The following is a 19,964-nucleotide window of genomic DNA, read 5'->3' as shown; positions in this document are numbered from 1 at the left end:
GAACTGGCTTGCCTTCCAAATAATTTCCAAGGTGCCCATTAATTTAAAAGTTAGAGACAGTTTTACCCAGGTTGGGCCTAGGATAAGGTTTAAAATGGTGATGACTGACTGCGGTCAATGCCAACTCTACAATAACAAAAGCACGTTACAATTGTATTTCTTAAGTGAAGTGTTCCTTTACACAAAGCATGCATGGCAATGGCAAGTTCACTTGGATTACTATGATGTCTGATTTTTTTGTTGTATGTTTGTTGTAATCATACCTGGTTCACAAACGGTTTACTTTTACTTGGATATATATATATATATATATATATATATGTACATATGGCAAGCCTAACCTCTAGAAAATACGAATTTGATGGAAATTAGTAAAAACATACTGGTGGGGGGTTTCATTCAACATGGGATTGACAAAAGCATGATGAAAACGACACAAACACATATACTAACAAGGTTTATATCTTTATTACGTCTTCGGTTTCCCACGCAAGCAAATTTCAATCTCTTGTGACGGAGTTCTTGAGCAGCCAATCTGGCCAGGGATCTGCACACCCGGCGCATCTGCAGCCTAGTCGCGGCTGCTAATGCTCGCCATGAATGATAAGGGTGCAGTGACGTCAGAGGCAAGACAAGGCACTATACCTCCCCACACTTTCAAGGTTTCTTTTTTTTTCTCTGCGGAAACAATAAGACGCAAAAGTGATATTTTAAATGTGCGCGGATTTTATTCAAGGTAAGATGCCCAATATTATATTAATATGCACGGAAAAAACTGTGAATCAAGTTTATTTATTTATTGAGTTTTTTAAGTAGCCTATATGGCAACATTGAATACATGAATGTAACAGTTGCATGTTGTGGATTCGATATAGACTAAAACGGGAAAGAAACCGATAAACCAATATATGAACTGATTGATATTTGCATTATAAAGCTTTTGAAGTTAATTAACAACTCGCAAAAAGACAAAGGCACCAGTCTCTCGTATATATGGAGTAGTTTTAAAGGCTGCATGTTGTCGGTGTTGTTGGTGTCGGAGTGTCTTGGGAGATTCATGCCGGTGCGGTGGGTGCCCCAGTGAAGTGTGGTGCGTCTTGCCGGCAGGTTGAATCTCTCCCCGGCGGACTGAAGAAGATGGGTCGGCTGCAGACCCTGCGGGAGTTCAGTCTGTTGAGGTGGCTGAGGGACGGGAGGCAGTCGAGGAGGCTGATTCTGCTGATCGTTTTCATCGCATTGCTTCTGGACAACATGCTTCTCACGGTGGTTGGTATGTACCACTTGGATAAACACCCTTTATGAACGCAGTGTTGGGGTTAAAAACTTTGACGCATCTTTTGTGTGCGGATTCAGAGGCCAAACATGTCCCTTCCTTACCAGGGGATGGTAAAACAGCTGCCGGAGTCAATAGTGTTTGAATTCCGTACTGTTAAGTCGGGTATAGTATCGATATAGTGTGTGTATAGAAAATGCATTGGGAATCTAACAACTACGAGCACAATTGCGTACATTTTACTACCAAGAATAACCTGCAACCTGAAGCTCTTACTTTATTAATTCACTCTGGCTGGTTTAATTTAAAAAGCATTTACACAGACACTAAACTGCCTCTGAGCTGATCTAACGACAAACGATCAAGGATCAAAAAGTTGGTATTTTTCTACACTGAACGCCTTGTAAAGGCAAAGTTGGACAAATGATACAATTTCTCTAAATATTTTTATTTGAATCGCATTAACTAATCTAACTTGATCCGAGACCAAAAAACAATCTGACTAAAAAATGAGTCAAGGTATTTTCCATGTAACAGCAACGCCAGTATCATTACAGACGGATATTTGTCATGCTTTCTAGTCTCAGATTTTACTAATGTTACATTTCCAAACAATCGTGCAGATGTTGAGAAGCAAAGCACCACAGATGCCCTTTGGGTTTACTCTATAAAAGCACTTGGTAATCCATTTTAAGAAAACTTGATCTAATTTGTTCCCAATTGTAGAGTGGTCACACATGCTGTATATAAAATCACCAAAAGCATATCCATCAACGTTCGTGAAGTAATGGAACAATTTTAAAATAACCACATGCATGCATGCATTAAATGAAATGTGCAAGTTTATATACTTTTTGGAACCTACAGTGTCTATTTGTTTATATAAAGTAATTGAATAGTATCCTAAAGCAGTTTTAATAGCCATCTTATTTGCTTGCTCTACAACATATTGATGCAACCTGGACCTCCTGTACTTTAGGATGCTTTATACACTTGGGTTCATTTCAAATCCTATAATCAATAAAAATGTTGTTGCATGTGCTTTTTAAACCTTAATGTTTGCACACATATAGTTGAGACAACAGCTTTAAAGATGGGTCTTAAATGGATAGTACAGTAATTGAGGAATTGGGTGCTTCATTTTACTCTAGACTGGAGGACAGAGGAACGAGCAAGCAGTATTTTAAATTGACTAAACTATGTGGTAAAACCAAGGAAAAGAGGGATTGTTTGTGTATATATGTGTGTATGCTTGTTTGTTTCAGCTATGCATGATACTGGACTATGGGTACCTGCACACTGATCGTGTAATACAGTATTACCAAACCTGAAAACATGTAAAAAATGAAACCAACATCTGTACAATTGCAAAATGATCACGAGCAGACATTAAATAGTTCGATTAATGTACAGTATTTATTGTTAATGGATTTCATGGGCACCTCACTGATCAGGCTAGTACAATCAGACCCAGTTCAGCAGTTTTTTTGTTAATTGTTTTGCTTTCAGTTCAACCTATGGCCAGGTCCCTCTCAGAGCTGTAATGGGGTTAGGTTCACAATGCTAACACATCATTTACTATAAGTAGAAACAAATGTGTTAATGGCAGATCTGACCCAATGTTGATTTTGTGGGAATATTGCTTTTAGTGCCTATTTGTTGTCCCTGGAAGGTCTTGTCTGCAGTTCTCGGTCAGCCTCCCAATCAGATTATACTCTGCGGCACCAGTGTTTTGTTAAACTGACACCCTTTAGGGAGCTAATCAGGTTTTCATTCTGCAAATCAACAGGATTTTACAGATAACTGTATATTGGGGCTACATCCATTATATACTCAAGTAAAACCTGTTTTTTTGGAGGGAAATGTGAAGGCATATCACATGTGTTTCTCAACAACAGGGGAAAGAGGCCTTATTAAGCCTCTACCAGGTGGTTTCACAGAGCTCTATTAGCACTAGTTTAGGACTACTCTACCTACGTTAAAATCGAGTAGTCCACGAGAAGAGCTAATCTGGGTCTGTGAAAGCAGCCCTGCATGTGGGAACCTTTGGTTATCATGAGTATAGCATGCCGCTCCAAACAGCGCCCAAAACTTTAACTGTAGCCACTGTTTTGCTTTCAGATAATATTAAGCAGATGGCTTAAGTGAATATGGAAGTCAGTTGAGTGGATATTAATTCAAATCAATCAATTGCCTGATAGTGTGTCTCTAAATTCATTTTTTCTTGTCAATGTTTTATTAACAATAATTCATATTTTAAACACATTTTAATTGATTTGGAATTGAAGACCGGGCTGTTACATTTGAATCCATATTTTATTGGTGGTTTTCAACATATGAAAAGGGCATCAATCATGCATTTCAAAGAAGATATTATATTCAGATTGTAATGTATAACACTAGGTGGAGTTAAACAACCGAAGGTTTCAGTTCATAAGTAAATTATTTTTCGATCATCTGCTTGTCAGCAATATATTGATGGTAATCAGATGTGCTTTAAAACCATTCCTACTCTAATGAACTATAACGGAAACCCTTCGCTAAATCTAAAACTCTAAACATAGTCGGAACCCACTTGGACCAATGCCAAATTAGCATAACAATAAACTAACTTTGTAAAGTTTTGTCATGGTTCGGGTTGAGATGTTAGAGGGATCTTCACCTTTAGGTGAAATTTATTTTTAGGATTTATGATTTGGTAGGGATGGGGTAGGTAAAGGATTTGTCTGAAATCTGGGCAGGCCACTCCATCAGATGTATTTGATTATTGTAGGTCTTTCTCAACCAATGGCTTGTCTAGACTGAGGATATCTGCTGTAAACTTGTAAAAACTATTTGTGGCCACCCTTACTCTCCATAAATAGTTTAATGGGGTCTGTGAGGTGTAACTTCTGTCTTTAAGGGCTCTGATGGCTAGATTTCTGATAATTGCTAAAATCAGTAGTTGTGAGTTTAATCCAGATACTTTACTATGCAGAATAGTTAAATTCCATACAATTTTAAGACTAACAAAAGAGATGAGTATTGATTTGTATCAACAAACAAAACCATGAAAAGCAAAAGTCTTGCCCACAGATATGTTAACACATCCATGATCACAGTATAGCCTACATGTATCCAAGGTCTGAATATTTTTGTAAATTAAGTTGTATTGCAACAGATGTTTAATTCATAAGTAATTGCCATAGTGCATATGCATAATATTTCTGTATACATTTTCTATGTATGTGTTCATTATGTCTCTCTCAACCCCATGACATACTTGGAGTATGTATAATAATTATAATATTGTGTTTTGCAAACATCTAGTGGCTTTATGAGCTCTTTGTGGTTTGAGCTTTCTTCAGCACGAGGTGTTATCATTGTTTGTGCTGCTGTTTTCTGATGGTGAAATTGCTAAAGAGGCAAATCTCCCTCAAGGCTCTGGTTATCAGTGATGGTACAGAACTGTACATCTTAATAGTAAAGGTGAATTCCGTGCAGACCTTGAATAAAAATATATATTTTACAGCATTTTAAATTACAAAACCATTTACATCATTGACCAAGTGAAAATGTTAAGATGGCAATCTGGACACATTGCAAGGACAGATCAAAGATACACAAGAAGCTATAGATCTATATACATACACACACGCAGCAAAAAGGCTACAATCCTGTAACAGACAACCAACTTGTAAGTGGTAATGATAACATGGTGACAGTGCAAAATTGTTCTTTGCAGGAAGGCACAAGGGATAAGATCTCCGACACAAAATTAAAATGAATAAGACTGTGTATAACCTGTAATGCAGAGCTGCGCAATAGTGGGTATATACCACAGAAAGTATGGTACTCTACTTAAGAGCAAAAGGACTTTGTAAGGGATTGAATCACAGATTGATAACCCTGCTACATTAATTCTAAGTCCAGTGAAATCATTTATCCAAAAAGACATCACTAAAAATCTTAAATAATCCATATATATATTTATATAATTGTATGCAAGATCTTGATCTTGTGGTCAGTGGTTGTAGTGGTGTGCATTAGATTTTATCTGGTGTGCACAAGATCTACATTTGCTTACTAATCAATAACTGAATATGGATAGTATAAGTTAATGTCATGTGAAATGTCTCAGTGTAGAATAGATGTTATCTGGTGCTGTTTAGGTGAGAAGACTGCGACATAAAGCTGAATCTGACTGCACAAACTGTGCAAAATAACATTTCACACAACCTGTTCACTTATTGTAAATCACATATGTAAACATTAGACACACAAATATCTCTGCATTGAAAAAAATGTAACAATCAAACCCCTGTCTCTCCATCTAAAATGTTTTGGTCCAGGATAAGCTGTAACTGATGTACAGTAGATGACGTGTTTTCATGCTCTTTAACGTAACACAACTATTAAAATCAAATGTACATCCTATGAAACTGGCATTTGTAGTGTTTAAATTCAAGATCTAGGAATAGTTATAGATATAGGAATTTGTGGAAATGCTGCTCTGTGATTGGCTGGTTTCTCATATGGGATTCATAATGGTAAAGTAGCATATACACAGTTGGTTACTATTGGAAACATTCAGATATCTGTCTGGACAGTGTGGCAGAGACAAGACAAGATGTCTGGGGGAATCGCATTGATAGCTTAGACAAAGCAAATGATTCCAGATTTAAATTTGACCTATGTATTGTTACAGAATCTTATTGCAGTCTACAGCCTCCATTTACTTACAATTGGTTATGTTGTTATGTTATGTTATGTTTTTATAGACTATGGTATTCTAGGTAGACTCTGTATAATTGAAGCAGACAAACAACTAGACTGCTGTCCTCCATCTGTGTGCCCAAACTGTTCTACCCAATGTATTTTGAATGCAGGAAATGGTGTATACTCAATATACTATGTGCTGCTTTTTCATAATGTCTTTTTAGGGGTGCCACAGGAATTGAGAGAGAGTTCCTTTCTTTGAATAGTACAACCATAGACTGTTCACAAACTACATCTGCTAATACAACAAATCCTGTTTCTTTAGTGATTATCCAATTATTTGTACACACTTTTTTTTTTTTAATACATGGTTTATGTCAATGGTAAACTATATAATAGATAAATAGTATCAAAATATTATTCAGTTAATGCATAATTCCTTATTCTCCTTGTCCATCATATTCAATCATGCAGGAAATGGTTTATAATTGTCACAGTTATTGTGTTATTGATCTTAAAATTACATCAATTTATGGAGCTATAACAATTACATTTTCTGTGAAAATTGAATCTTACTGTCTATTAGTTAACTTATGTACACTACCGTTCAAAAGGTTGGGGTCACTTAGAAATGTCCTTGTTTTCCATGAAAACATACATGAAATGAGTTTGAATAGGAAATATAGCAAAATGAATAGGAAATATAGTCATTGACAAGGTTAGAAATAATGATTTTTAATCGAAATAATTGTGTCCTTCAAACTTTGCTTTTGTCAAAGAATCCTCCATTTGCAGCAATTACAGCCCTGCAGACCTTTGGCATTCTAGCTGTCAATTTGTTGAGGTAATCTCAAGAGATTTCACCCCGTGCTTCCTGAAGCACCTCCCACAAGTTGGATTGGCTTGATGGGCACTTCTTACATACCATACGGTCAAGCTGCTCCCACAACAGCTCAATAGGTTTGAGATCTGGTGGCTGTGCTGGCCACTCCCTTATAGACAGAATACTAGCTGACTGCTTCTTCCATAAATAGTTCTTGCATATTTTGGAGCTGTGCTTTGGGTCATTGTCCTGTTGTAGGAGGAAATTGTTCACTGACGTTGAGACTGGTGTTTTGTGGGTACTATTTAATGAAGCTGCCAGTTGAGGACCTGTGAGGCGTCTGTTTCTCAAACTAGACACTCTGTATTTGTCCTCTTGCTCAGTTGTGCACCGGGGCCTCCCGCTCCTCTTTCTATTCTGGTTAGAGCCTGGTTGCGCTGTTCTGTGAAGGGAGTAGTACAAAGCGTTGTACGAGATCTTCAGTTTCTTGGCAATTTCTCGCATGGAATAGCCTTCATTTCTCAGAACAAGAACAGACTGACGAGTTTCAGAAGAAAGTTCTTAGTTTTTGGCTATTTTGAGCCTATAATTGAACCCATAATTGCTGATGCTCCAGATACTCGACTAGTCTAAAGAAGGCCAGTTTTATTGCTTCTTTAATCAGCACAACAGTTTTCAGCTGTGCTAACATACTTGCAAAAGAGTTTTCTAATTATCAATTAGCATTTTAAAATGATAAACTTGGATGGATTAGCAAACGCAACGTGCCATTGGAACATAGGACTGATGGCTGCTGATAATGAGCCTCTGTACGCCTATCCATTACAAATCAGCCGTTTCCAGCTACAATAGCCATTTACAACATTAACAATGTCTACACTGTATTTCTGATCAATTTGATGTTATTTTAATGGACAAAACATTTGCTTTTCTTTAGGAAACAAGGACATTTCTAAGTGACCCCAAACTTTTGAACGGTACTATAAGTGAACATAAGTCAGTTCAAGATAAATATACTAAGATGTCAACGGCAACTTCCCATACCCCGAATTGCAGACAATAAAAAAGTGAACTCTGACTGTATTGTAAATCGGTACTTTATCTATTCTAGTCTCATTGCAAGAGACCAACCTGATACGACTAAGAGGGATGTGTGCAAAAACCTGAATGGTACATAGTCCTGCCCAAATTCTCACACATACAATGTTCATACCCGTTTCATTCTACAGTATTTCACTGTAAATACACAGTTGCCAATGTACATTCATCCCTTAGCCGTGATTTTGCCATCTTTCTCATTTTCACACTAAACGCAAAGAACTGCAATGCTTTGCTTCATTTTTAATTTTAACTGACTTACTGTGCTACCTTTATACATTTTGTTCCATTATTTTTTGCCATATAAAATGTAGAATTAAGTGCACTTTTTACTTTTTCTGATATTTACTTTAATTGCTCTTATTGGTAAATATTTTAAATTAGAATTGCACAGCACTGTGTAGTCATTTGGATCACAGCCTTCCTTTGCATTCTTAATTCGTTATCCACAGTGACTAGGATTATAAAAATTGTAAATAAGTCTTCAAATGGGGTAATATTTCTTCACACAATATTACATTGATTTTATATATTCAATACAATTTATAATTTTTATTAATTAAATAAAATGTTACAAAAGTTAGATTCCACCCCCTAATTCATGCTGATCGATTAAGCCATTTTGTTTGAAATCTTTTTTACAATTGACTTCAGGCTAATCTTGGCAGACACGCTAAACAAATATGATTAAAATGAATTACATTTAAATTCAAATTACGTGTCCTTTCTAGGATTCAACAAAGCAAACCTTTGTTGTTTTCAGTTTGGAACAACCTTTCAGACTTTCAGGTGTTTCACAGATTTATTTTTTGGTGATTCTCTTCCATTGTAATGTGTTGCTAGGATACAGAAAGATTTTATATGGCCAATTGGAAATGGAGTTGAAGAGAAGGAAATTATTTTAGTATGGCAGCAAGAAAGTGGGACAAATCCTACTTCAGGCAAGACATCTTTATGAATTTGATCTCACAAAGCTTGTGGCCCAAAACCAATAAAAAAGGTATAACAAAAGGAACTTACTTTAGTCCATTTAGTGGAAGTTAAACTACCAAAGGTACAACAAATGTACACGTCTTGGGTGTGTTCAGTATCACTCTCCATTGAAAAAGAAAACTGGAGACCCTGTTAGTAACCAGATACCACTAATTTAATGGTGGGCTGACCGATGGGACATATTAATACTTCGGTTTTTTAACACAACCACAAATGTTTCATCCACATTATTTTATAGAACCATACTCTCACAACCATATCCCAATTTCTCAAAGCAGACTAACAACTAGGTTACATCTCATTCTTTTGCTAAACTTTAGGAAGCGTGTTTGACATGACTTCCAGAGGCCTAGTAAATTGAGAGATTCTATTTTTTTCAAGCCTGTTAAATGTGTGACATGTACGACACACTGGGTTCCTAAGGGTTAAAACACATAAACCGTAACACAATTAGCAAAATATATCGAAAGATTTATAGACTGTGCTATGTAAGAACACCATCCGCACCATTTGACAATCTCTGCCATGTTTTCCTTTGAATGTACTCTTACCCTACTGTTCCTGCTGAGCCAGAGACACACTTTTTTGGCAGCGCAGTTTTACTGTTACCCATCAGAAAGTTATTTAAAAAATTACCAAGACTGTTTCAGTTTTAAGTCCACTAGCATAAGTAGCGCCCTCCATTGGCAGAAGCTGCAAGTTACTGAAATGTTTTTGACATGACTTCATGGGTAGGTCAGTTTTACTGTTTGGAAGTAAGAATGCAACTGAATGCTTCAAGTTGATTGATCAGAATCAATCTTTGTATGTGTAATTAAGCCATGTCAAGCAGTGTATCTGTGATTTATTAGCCATTACAGTATCCTATTAGGTGGTCAGGCAAAGTTGATGTATGATGTACCTGGAATTATTTTTTTTAACCATCAGACTGACACACTTTTTTTGTTTTTGTGTTGACAGTGCCCATAATCCCCAGCTACCTGTACTCTGCAGACCACGATCACTCCTCTGTGAAGAACCAGACGGCCTCTCCAGAGCACAGCACTGTGACCTCAAATAATTTTCACACAATATACTCTTACTATGACAGTTCCACCATGATGACTGGGAACGCTTCTGAACAAACCACAGCTAGACCGGAGAGTTTCCCTATCCCTACAACACAGGCTCCAGTCAGCAGCACCACAGAGCCACAGTCTGACTGCCCCAAAAAAGACTCGGTCCTTCTCAATGAAAACGTGAAAGTCGGTTTGCTTTTTGCCTCCAAAGCCACTGTGCAGCTGATCACAAACCCATTCATTGGACCCCTCACCAACAGGTAGGCAACCTGAAAACTGCATTTGCAAACTGCATCTTGTACAACTCTATATAACGATAGATGACGGCAACTCTACTGTGGTTTCCTTTCAGAATAGGGTATCAGATTCCAATGTTCGCTGGCTTCTGCATCATGTTCATTTCCACTATCAGTAAGTAACCTTACAGTTTCAGTTGTTTTCAAACTTACTGAATGTGCTCCAGGGGAATATGCTTGTATAATCATTGTTAAATTTACTTTTGTTTGTTCTCCAGTGTTTGCTTTTTCAAAGAGCTACACGTTGCTTTTCTTGGCGAGGTCTTTTCAAGGGATTGGGTCTTCGTGCTCTTCTGTGGCTGGTAAGTCAGTTTTATCTGCCAAAGTCTACTGGGTGGCAGCACCTTAGAAGGCAATTGGCATTTGTTTTGTTTAAGATGCTACCATTTTAGCATAAGCAGGAAGTAGGGAGATCTAATTTTAAATCAAATCAAAGACAATGAAATATGGTAATTTAGCATTTTGTACATGCTGTGAACACATTATACAACACACACAAATGTATAGTATAGTGAAAATGAAGGGCTAATTATAATTCAATCAAGACTACATGTAAATACTCTTTACAGTGGTGTAAAATAACAGACCTAGCACCAAAAGACAATAACCAAGAACAAATCTATTAGCACCACTGTCAACAAGTGTAAATGGAAAACACAAGACAGTGTGGAGGAGATGTTGGATACAGATTATAGATGTCAAAAACCATGACCTAGTGCAGCCATATTGGAGGCAACTTCAGTTATGTTAGACTTTGACCTATTAGATTGTTTGTGATCAATTCACATTTTAATTGAGTATTGAGAAGACAGTTGTTGTTTTTAAGGAATGGGAATGCTGGCGAGTGTCTACACGGATGACGAAGAGCGGGGCAATGCCATGGGAATCGCATTGGGAGGACTGGCCATGGGCGTGCTGGGTACGTACAACAGTTAACGGGAAGTCTACGATAATCTCTCAAACAAAAAATGACATCGCTTTTGTCAGACTGGCGTCTGCCCTTACACCAGACAAATTTGAGGTCTCGATACAACTCATTTAACAGACTACAATTGAAGACGTTTCTGGTTCTGCTGCCCTTAATTAAAACGCATCCGAGAACCCAGTGTACCAACCTTGATAGCCAGTTAAGCACCAGGCTCACTATCGTGGTTCCTTTTTGAAAACTCTGCACAATACAGGAAATCTAAATTGAATAAAACTGAGGCATGTCACAATTTTAATCTTTGTTCGCATAATAGACTTGTTGAAGAGTACTGAATTTTATTTTTCCCTCCGCAGTCGGGCCTCCGTTTGGCAGCGTAATGTACGAGTTTGTGGGCAAGACGGCCCCGTTCCTGATTTTAGCCGTGCTGGCTCTGCTCGATGGAGGTTAGTTAACAATACCTCAGCCACACACTTTCCCAATTATTATTTTTCCAGTATCAACCTTACCTTTTCTTTCCTCTCCCTCCACAGCTCTGCAGCTCTTTGTGCTGCAGCCATCCAAAGCCGAACCAGAAGTAAGTGACACTTCAGTGACATTAAAAAGGGCTTGATGCTCAGTAGGGGGTCTCATTCAGGTGCATCTTCAGCTTCACGTCAGTGTTGCCCAGGATTTCTTGAATGTCCTCTCAGTCTCAGAGAGAGGTAGTTGTGGTTTTGAAGAAAGTCTTTCAGGGAACAAGTTGCACTAGAATACAGGTCATTATTAATTTATATATTATATTGCAAGTGTGCAAAGTATTTACAATATACTAGAAATGCAACAACTAACATGTAAAATGTAATCATTATAGTACAACAGCAATACATAATTAAGAAAAACAATGAACATTTCAATAAGGTATTTAAGAGCTTACTAAAGGGAAATGCAATTGAATAGTCTTCAAGCAGCAGAAGTGGCCGGTAAGTGGATATATATTGGTGCAAAGTAGATTCTTCAGTGTATCTGCAGTTTGACAGGGACACGGGGCCCCGATATCTTTAGTTGCTATGAAAAGCACTACACTAACATCTGTTCCCACAGTAATTAGGTACAGGACTTAATGAAGTGGCAAGGCATTGCAGAGTTTTTTTTTTTTTTTTCTTCTATTGAAATGAGAGCCACAGTAACAAGTAATCCACCATCTAGGAACGGGATATGTAATGGTATAATTGGCTAGTGGTCATTAACAGCCCTGCTCCATACCAGGGTTGCTAAGTGACCGTGCTCGGTACAGTCAGGGTTGTGGCCTCTTACCTTTAATTCTGGTTGGTTTAAGACCGGATGGGGTGCCCCTATTAAATAACTGAGGCCGCAACAGGAACAAAACCACTCAACACTTCATTTCACAGGAAGCCTGCCCAGTCAGCCACAGCATACTGGTTTAGTTCCTTCCTCTGAAAAATCAGTTGTTACCCACTTTACCCCTGGTAAAGATCCCCGCCCCCGATACATTACAGGGAGATTTCTTTACTCTTCTAAATCTAAACCTGCTCTCTCTGTGTGAAGTCACATGATCAATTTCTGATCTTTAGGGATGAGATTTGATGGCAGTAATACCATCATCATATAGCAATACCATCTCAACAGAGCAAAAAGTTGGTCTACAAATGTAGCTGTTAATGATGAATGGACTCCTTTTTCTCTTTCTCACCAATAGAGCCAGCAAGGGACTCCACTGTTCACACTTTTGAGGGATCCGTACATCCTCATTGCTGCAGGTAGGAGTGCTTTTGAGTGGCATTTATTTAACTGGAATAATATCCCCCCCCCCCAAAAAGAGAAACGACAACTGAATACTGGGTCTGTAAAATACAATAAGAAACAACACTTCAGATTTCTGCATTCTTATGTTATTCTCCTTTTGATCTGATAATCTGTAAGTATAATGTGGCATGGAAGAGGCCAAATTAAAAACTTAGTGTTTTGATACTGCTGGAAAGCTCTAAAGTGCTGAAACATCTGTGCGTCAGCCAGTCCTCCCACCACTTCAATTATCGGCCTCTTTGGCAAGGTTCAGCTAATAGAGGGTATTATGTCTGAAAAAGGCCGTCTCATGCTTTAGACAATAGTATGCATTTGTAAAACCAAGGAAATAAAAGGCTTTACACTTACTCTCAATCGCGTTTCTTTCCAGGATCTATTTGCTTTGCAAACATGGCAATTGCCATGCTGGAGCCGGCACTACCGATCTGGATGATGGAGACTATGTGTTCAAGAAAATGGCAGCTAGGTATTGCATGGAGTCAGTTTAATCTCTATTGAAATGGTCTTCTCTAGAGGCTCATACATAGTTTTGTCAGCACTTCTATTGTTACTGTGACTTCTCCTAGGCCTTCCTTTTTCACATGCCTGGGACGTAACTGTATTATGTCTGCACTTACCAGCTCATCGTACTAGGATGTGTGCTAATTCTATTTTGTATGGATTGTATTCCTGCACTTTTGTACTGCTTTACAAAATGTATTATGTAAACTAAGTCATCCAGGATAAGGGCGTCTGCTAAGGAATAAATAACAATAGTTTCATTGTATAAGTGGTATAAGCACTCTATCTGTGGAATCCCAGGCTGATATTGAACAGCGTTACACACACATGGGTGGATTGTGTGCAGCTCATTAATGGGAGATAATGGATCTGGAAGGAGCAGGAAATGAGAATGCCATTCACAGCGGAGCAGAGTGTTGTCTAAGGAACCGTTATCAACACCTCTCCGGGCCCATCGCTTCTCTTCATAACAATCCTCTGATGGAGCCTCGGATAACTCTCCCTGTTATCTCTGTTTGTTTTGGCAGGCGTTGCTTTTGTACCAGCCAGCATCTCCTACCTTATTGGAACCAACATCTTTGGTATTCTCGCGCACAAAATGGGAAGGTATGGGAAATTGCGCTTTTTATCATCGCCTTGCCCTGCCTTTGTATTTCTGTCAGGCGGCAGCGAGTGAGATTTCTGTCACTTTGTCAGGAAATTTGCAGTGCTCTTTAATGAAGACTTTGATACTGAGTGTCTGGGGAGTTATAGGGACATTGACCCGATGCTTCCTTTATTTGATGTGAAATCACACACACATCAGCTTGTACAGTTTACTAGCAGTCATAAATCAGGAGCAAAACACATCGGTCACCTATATTGCACCCTATCCTTCGCGTATGGTGTGACTGCATTCTAAACTTGGGAGTGTGGTCTTCAAGTACACTTTTCACAGGAGGAGATTTGAATGTTTTTTTAGATGAGGTGGTGGCACGCTTAGCAGAAGTAGCTGTAGTCATGAACCATTTTTTAAACCATGTTTTTATCTAAAAATACAGAATGCTGTCATTGAACAAGGCACAAGGAACAAGGTCTTCAGGTAGTCATTTGCCCACAATCGTAGGAATCCGACTGCAAGTATAATCACCCTTTACCCCTACAGAAAGCCGTTCTTATTAACGTAACCTTGCATAATGAAGTTTATTATTGTTGCATGGGCCTGGTTGCAACGTTGGCATCAATACTCTGAATAATGAACAGAAGCCAGTATTGTCTGCTGTTGTTAACCAGCTCCTAACTCGCTTCCAGGTGGCTTTGTTCTCTCATTGGAATGCTACTTGTGGGAGTAAGCATTTTATGCGTAAGTATTATCTGTTTCTAATGACTTAACCCAGCTCTTTATCCCACACCGACACTTCATGGTGTTTTAGTAACCGTTTCCTTTTAAGCATCTCAAATTATTCTACACTGTATTTAGAGAGCAAGAATAATGCATTTAAGGCCTAGGTTTATGGAGTAGGATGCAGATTAAATGGTTTTGTCCTGTATATTAAGAGCTTAATAAAACTGTTATTACAGTTTTATATTGCAACTATCTAAATACATACTAACTAAATACAGTCCAGTACAGTATTGCAATGTTGTGTCAACAGAGACCTATAAAGGCATGATAAATATTTTCTATGGTTTGGTTAATTTATTCTCAAATTGCAGATCAAATGGTTTGGTTGGATTAAATCAATACTGTAATTAACTCAAAGAAATATTGTTTTTTTCCCAATATCCCATTGGATTACAATCAACATTATCTACTTGATTAACTTTTATATTTTAGCTTGATATTTTGTTATACACTCACCTAAAGGATTATTAGGAACACCTGTTCAATTTCTCATTAATGCAATTATCTAACCAACCAATCACATGGCAGTTGCTTCAATGCATTTAGGGGTGTGGTCCTGGTCAAGACAATCTCCTGAACTCCAAACTGAATGTCTGAATGGGAAAGAAAGGTGATTTAAGCAATTTTGAGCGTGGCATGGTTGTTGGTGCCAGACGGGCCGGTCTGAGTATTTCACAATCTGCTCAGTTACTGGGATTTTCACGCACAACCATTTCTAGGGTTTACAAAGAATGGTGTGAAAAGGGAAAAACATCCAGTATGCGGCAGTCCTGTGGGCGAAAATGCCTTGTTGATGCTAGAGGTCAGAGGAGAATGGGCCGACTGATTCAAGCTGATAGAAGAGCAACTTTGACTGAAATAACCACTCGTTACAACCGAGGCATGCAGCAAAGCATTTGTGAAGCCACAACACGTACAACCTTGAGGCGGATGGGCTACAACAGCAGAAGACCCCACCGGGTACCACTCATCTCCACTACAAATAGGAAAAAGAGGCTACAATTTGCACAAGCTCACCAAAATTGGACAGTTGAAGACTGGAAAAATGTTGCCTGGTCTGATGAGTCTCGATTTCTGTTGAGACATTCAGATGGTAGAGTCAGAATTTGGCGTAAACAGAATGAGAACATGGATCCATCATGCCTTGTTACCACTGTGCAGGCTGGTGGTGGTGGTGTAATGGTGTGGGGGATGTTTTCTTGGCACACTTTAGGCCCCTTAGTGCCAATTGGGCATCGTTTAAATGCCACGGCCTACCTGAGCATTGTTTCTGACCATGTCCATCCCTTTATGACCACCATGTACCCATCCTCTGATGGCTACTTCCAGCAGGATAATGCACCATGTCACAAAGGTTGAATAATTTCAAATTGGTTTCTTGAACATGACAATGAGTTCACTGTACTAAACTGGCCCCCACAGTCACCAGATCTCAACCCAATAGAGCATCTTTGGGATGTGGTGGAACGGGAGCTTCGTGCCCTGGATGTGCATCCCACAAATCTCCATCAACTGCAAGATGCTATCCTATCAATATGGGCCAACATTTCTAAAGAATGCTTTCAGCACCTTGTTGAATCAATGCCACGTAGAATTAAGGCAGTTCTGAAGGCGAAAGGGGGTCAAACACAGTATTAGTATGGTGTTCCTAATAATCCTTTAGGTGAGTGTAAGTTATGCCTTTTACAGATATTTTAAAATCATACAATGTTTTTGTATTTTTAAAAGGTACCATTTGCCAAAAACATCTATGGATTGATTGTGCCTAATTTTGGAGTTGGTTTTGCCATTGGTGAGTGAACCGTCTCTATTAAAACTTGCTGTAGATTTGCAAGCAATGTTATTCCTTAATAAATAAGAATTGGAGAATCTCCTCGCTAATCTACAATGTGACTGTGTATGGACTCGCATAATACAAACCTGTCTAACATATCCAATGATTTGTATAGCAATTTACTTGTAAATTAACTCTTACGTTATTCTTAACTTTTGGATTGACAAATTCCACTAATTTGTACAAACTGGTTAGTATCTTTATTCTGAACTGTGATACTATATTACAGTACCAAACAGACTTTACACTATACATAATTCTACTGCATCAAGATTACTTATCCCATTTCAAGACCCAGCAACACCATGAACCCCAATCTTAGTCTTCATTTTAGTGGAAGTATACATTTCCTGGGGACTAAACGCAATCTACTGCTAGATTTAACAGAATTTCTCAAATATTTAAAAACAACCTAAGTGTAACTTTAAGCTAATTTATGAGCAATATGAACAAAAGCAGATCTCATGAAGGCAAAAATTAATGTGACATCACACTAGCTTACAAACATCATAACATTTAAAGTAAAATAAAACCTAGTATATTAAAGCTGAATAAGAGCCATATCAGATAAATGTGTACTGTAGTCAGATGAATCCCTAAGATGTGATTTTGCTCCTACCAGGCATGGTTGATTCGTCTATGATGCCAATCATGGGCTACCTGGTGGACCTTCGTCACGTGTCCGTCTACGGGAGTGTATACGCAATAGCAGACGTGGCATTCTGCATGGGGTTTGCCATAGGTAAGTACATTAAGTAACATTTCAAAACCTTGGCATGACAATTTAACCTTCGCCCTGAAAGTATTATGCGAGAACTAATGACCCTTTGGTATATTCTACATAGACCGTAATTATTATTGGCATTTCTTCATTGTTGTACCTGCTTTTTATTGTAACCAGAGTATCCGGTCAGAGCTGCAGCTATGCCACAATATGGAACAAACCACAAAACTGTCTGAAATTAAGTATTTATTGTAATGTATTATTGCATGACTGCTAATTATCAACTACTACCACACCTTGAAAAAGAAAAACGCAAGCACCCCAAAATGAAGGATGAAACGGAGGTATATGTATTGCTATGTTTGTGTGCCTCTCCTCATATTGTCTGTGATGCTGCCAGGTCCCTCAACCGGTGGCGCCATTGCGAGAAGTATTGGGTTTCCCTGGTTGATGACCATCATTGGGATCATAGACATCCTCTTTGCCCCCCTGTGCTTCTTCCTGAGAAGCCCCCCAGCCAAGGAGGAGAAAATGGTAAGAAATCAGTCTCTAAGATGGCTAAGATCAGGAACCTGCACCATTGTACATAATACCCAGTGATAAAAGAAAGCAAAGGAGTGTTTATTGCCAGAGCTTCTCTGTTCAGTTGCATTCATGCAGGAATAGACTTGACAGGAGGAACAGTTAACATGTAATGCTTAATTTTAACTGTATGCTTTTGAAGTGCTTCATTCTAATGCAAAATAGACACCCATAATTTTACCCAGAATGCACTACTGGTACATGACATCAGAACTGGTGGCAGCTCTGCAGGGTGTAGATATCGAAATCCACATCTCCTTAAAACAGAGATTAAGATTCAAATGTGTTTGGTCTCATTAAGCAAATTACCAGTTGCAAAACCCAGCCTTGTCCCATCGCCACAGACTTCTTCCACTTCCAACACAACCTTGACCCTCTGTCCACTCTGCTTTCCAGGCTATACTGATGGAGCACAACTGCCCAGCGAAAACCAGAATGTACACGACCCAGGACAGCGTGCAGCACTACCAGCTGGAAGAGGAGGAGGAGTCGGAGTGCGACGAGTAGCTCCGGGAGCCAGACATGTATGTGACCCTTCAGAGCATCTATTTTATTGTACAAAAAGCAGTGTTCCCACATGAGCGTCCCATTAAGAGCATCAGTCTGAAATGTGCGGTCATTCTACTGTACCACAGAAGCAAACCAAAGCTGTCCTTTCACCCAGTCACGTCTGCAGTACTTCGAGAAACATAACTAGCCACCAGCCTTATCGAGAGAGGAGGGGAGGGGAAAGTGTATACAAAGGTTATCATAACTAAGGGAAGCATAGAAAAAAAAGCTTTGATTTTCTTAAATATGTATTTTTCATTATCAAATGTGTAGGTGTATGTGGTAGACATGTTGATTAGCGCTTGTCAGTGTAAGGAAACTGTTGCTACACACCTGTATGTGCAACATTGAGTCGCTGTAAGGTCCAGACCTGCTGGCAATCCAGTAATCACGGGCTGCATCTGCCTCCCCTTCTCAACTTGTATATATTAAGGGTACGGATTCATCAAACGATTAGGTGTGATGGAAAGAGACTAGCATCCTATCTATCATTTGTTATTTCTGGATCATTGTAAACTATGACAATTACGAAAAACTACGGCCATGGGCTATGTGGCTCTGTGCTTTTGGTGTTCTGGATTATGCTCATTTTCTTTAACTGGCTGGTTTTCAATGTATACAAGTGGCAGTAACATTTGGTGGCCGTCTGATCATGAAAGGCTGTTATAATTTTTCATGAAGTAAGATAACTAGATTTTGATACTGATTTACAAACAACGGGTTGTTTGGAGGCAACACAGTCATGAAAAGTGAAAATGTATACTGATCCTGCTGGAAGCCGTACAATCACAGTAAAATCCTTGAATGGAGAACTGCTGAAAATGAATAACCTCCATTTGCCATCAACAAAAACAATGCTATTTAATGGTTTTGGCAGCTCAACGGATGGCACATTGTCTGCTCGCTCCATGGCACTAACCTGTGCAGAGGGCATAATCGTGGCAAGGGGCACTGAGAGGCATATGAGACTGCGTGTAATGATTGACAAGACCCCGATCTCTCTGCTAGTGTGGAGATCTTACTGAAATTGAATTGAAGCATGACCTGTTTACCGGTTTCTATAATTAAAGTATGTTACCAGTCTCCATAAAGGATTTCATGCAGGCAGGTCTCAGCAGTTCAGAAAGTCAGTGTACATCTCAAGTGAATCTCTCTCTCATCCCACACTGCTTCACTCATTCAATGGACACTGTTTAAAAACACCGCAATGTCAAAATTCATTGCATAGTCCTTTACTGAAGCGGTTATGTACTTATTTGCACTATACAAAATTGATTAAGAAATATTAATATTACTACTTAGAGTGATTATATCTTGTGGAAAGTGTTTATATATTTTTATTCAATAATGTTTTTGTATATAGGACAAAATTGTGTGTGTGTGTATGTATATATATATGTATGCATGTGTGTATATATAT

General features: G+C 38.6%; 1 protein-coding gene across 1 annotated transcript; it reads left to right on the top strand.

The window, feature by feature from the left end:
- The first annotated feature begins 627 nt into the window (after positions 1 to 627).
- On the top strand, positions 628 to 19,964 carry slc18a2 (solute carrier family 18 member 2). Its single transcript, XM_066693417.1, has 16 exons — positions 628 to 736; positions 1,108 to 1,270; positions 9,846 to 10,203; positions 10,296 to 10,354; positions 10,458 to 10,541; positions 11,066 to 11,158; positions 11,521 to 11,610; positions 11,698 to 11,741; positions 12,864 to 12,924; positions 13,341 to 13,436; positions 13,999 to 14,077; positions 14,762 to 14,813; positions 16,584 to 16,647; positions 17,312 to 17,431; positions 17,814 to 17,947; positions 18,392 to 19,964. Exons 2-16 carry the CDS (start codon positions 1,138 to 1,140, stop codon positions 18,500 to 18,502), a joined length of 1,578 nt encoding a protein of 525 aa, XP_066549514.1. The 5' UTR covers positions 628 to 736; positions 1,108 to 1,137; the 3' UTR covers positions 18,503 to 19,964.

The sequence above is a fragment of the Amia ocellicauda genome, chromosome 20 (genome assembly GCF_036373705.1).
Source record: "Amia ocellicauda isolate fAmiCal2 chromosome 20, fAmiCal2.hap1, whole genome shotgun sequence".
Classification (NCBI taxonomy): domain Eukaryota; kingdom Metazoa; phylum Chordata; class Actinopteri; order Amiiformes; family Amiidae; genus Amia; species Amia ocellicauda.
This window is presented reverse-complemented; position numbering and strand designations above follow the sequence as displayed.

Bases quoted from the DNA above. Each gene is read 5' to 3' on its own strand.
- slc18a2 (XM_066693417.1), top strand. From the start codon at position 1,138: ATGGGTCGGCTGCAGACCCTGCGGGAGTTCAGTCTGTTGAGGTGGCTG. The intron at 10,542-11,065 runs GTAAGTCAGTTT...GTTGTTTTTAAG, and splicing joins TTCGTGCTCTTCTGTGGCTG to GAATGGGAATGCTGGCGAGT. The intron at 12,925-13,340 runs GTAGGAGTGCTT...GTTTCTTTCCAG, and splicing joins GTACATCCTCATTGCTGCAG to GATCTATTTGCTTTGCAAAC.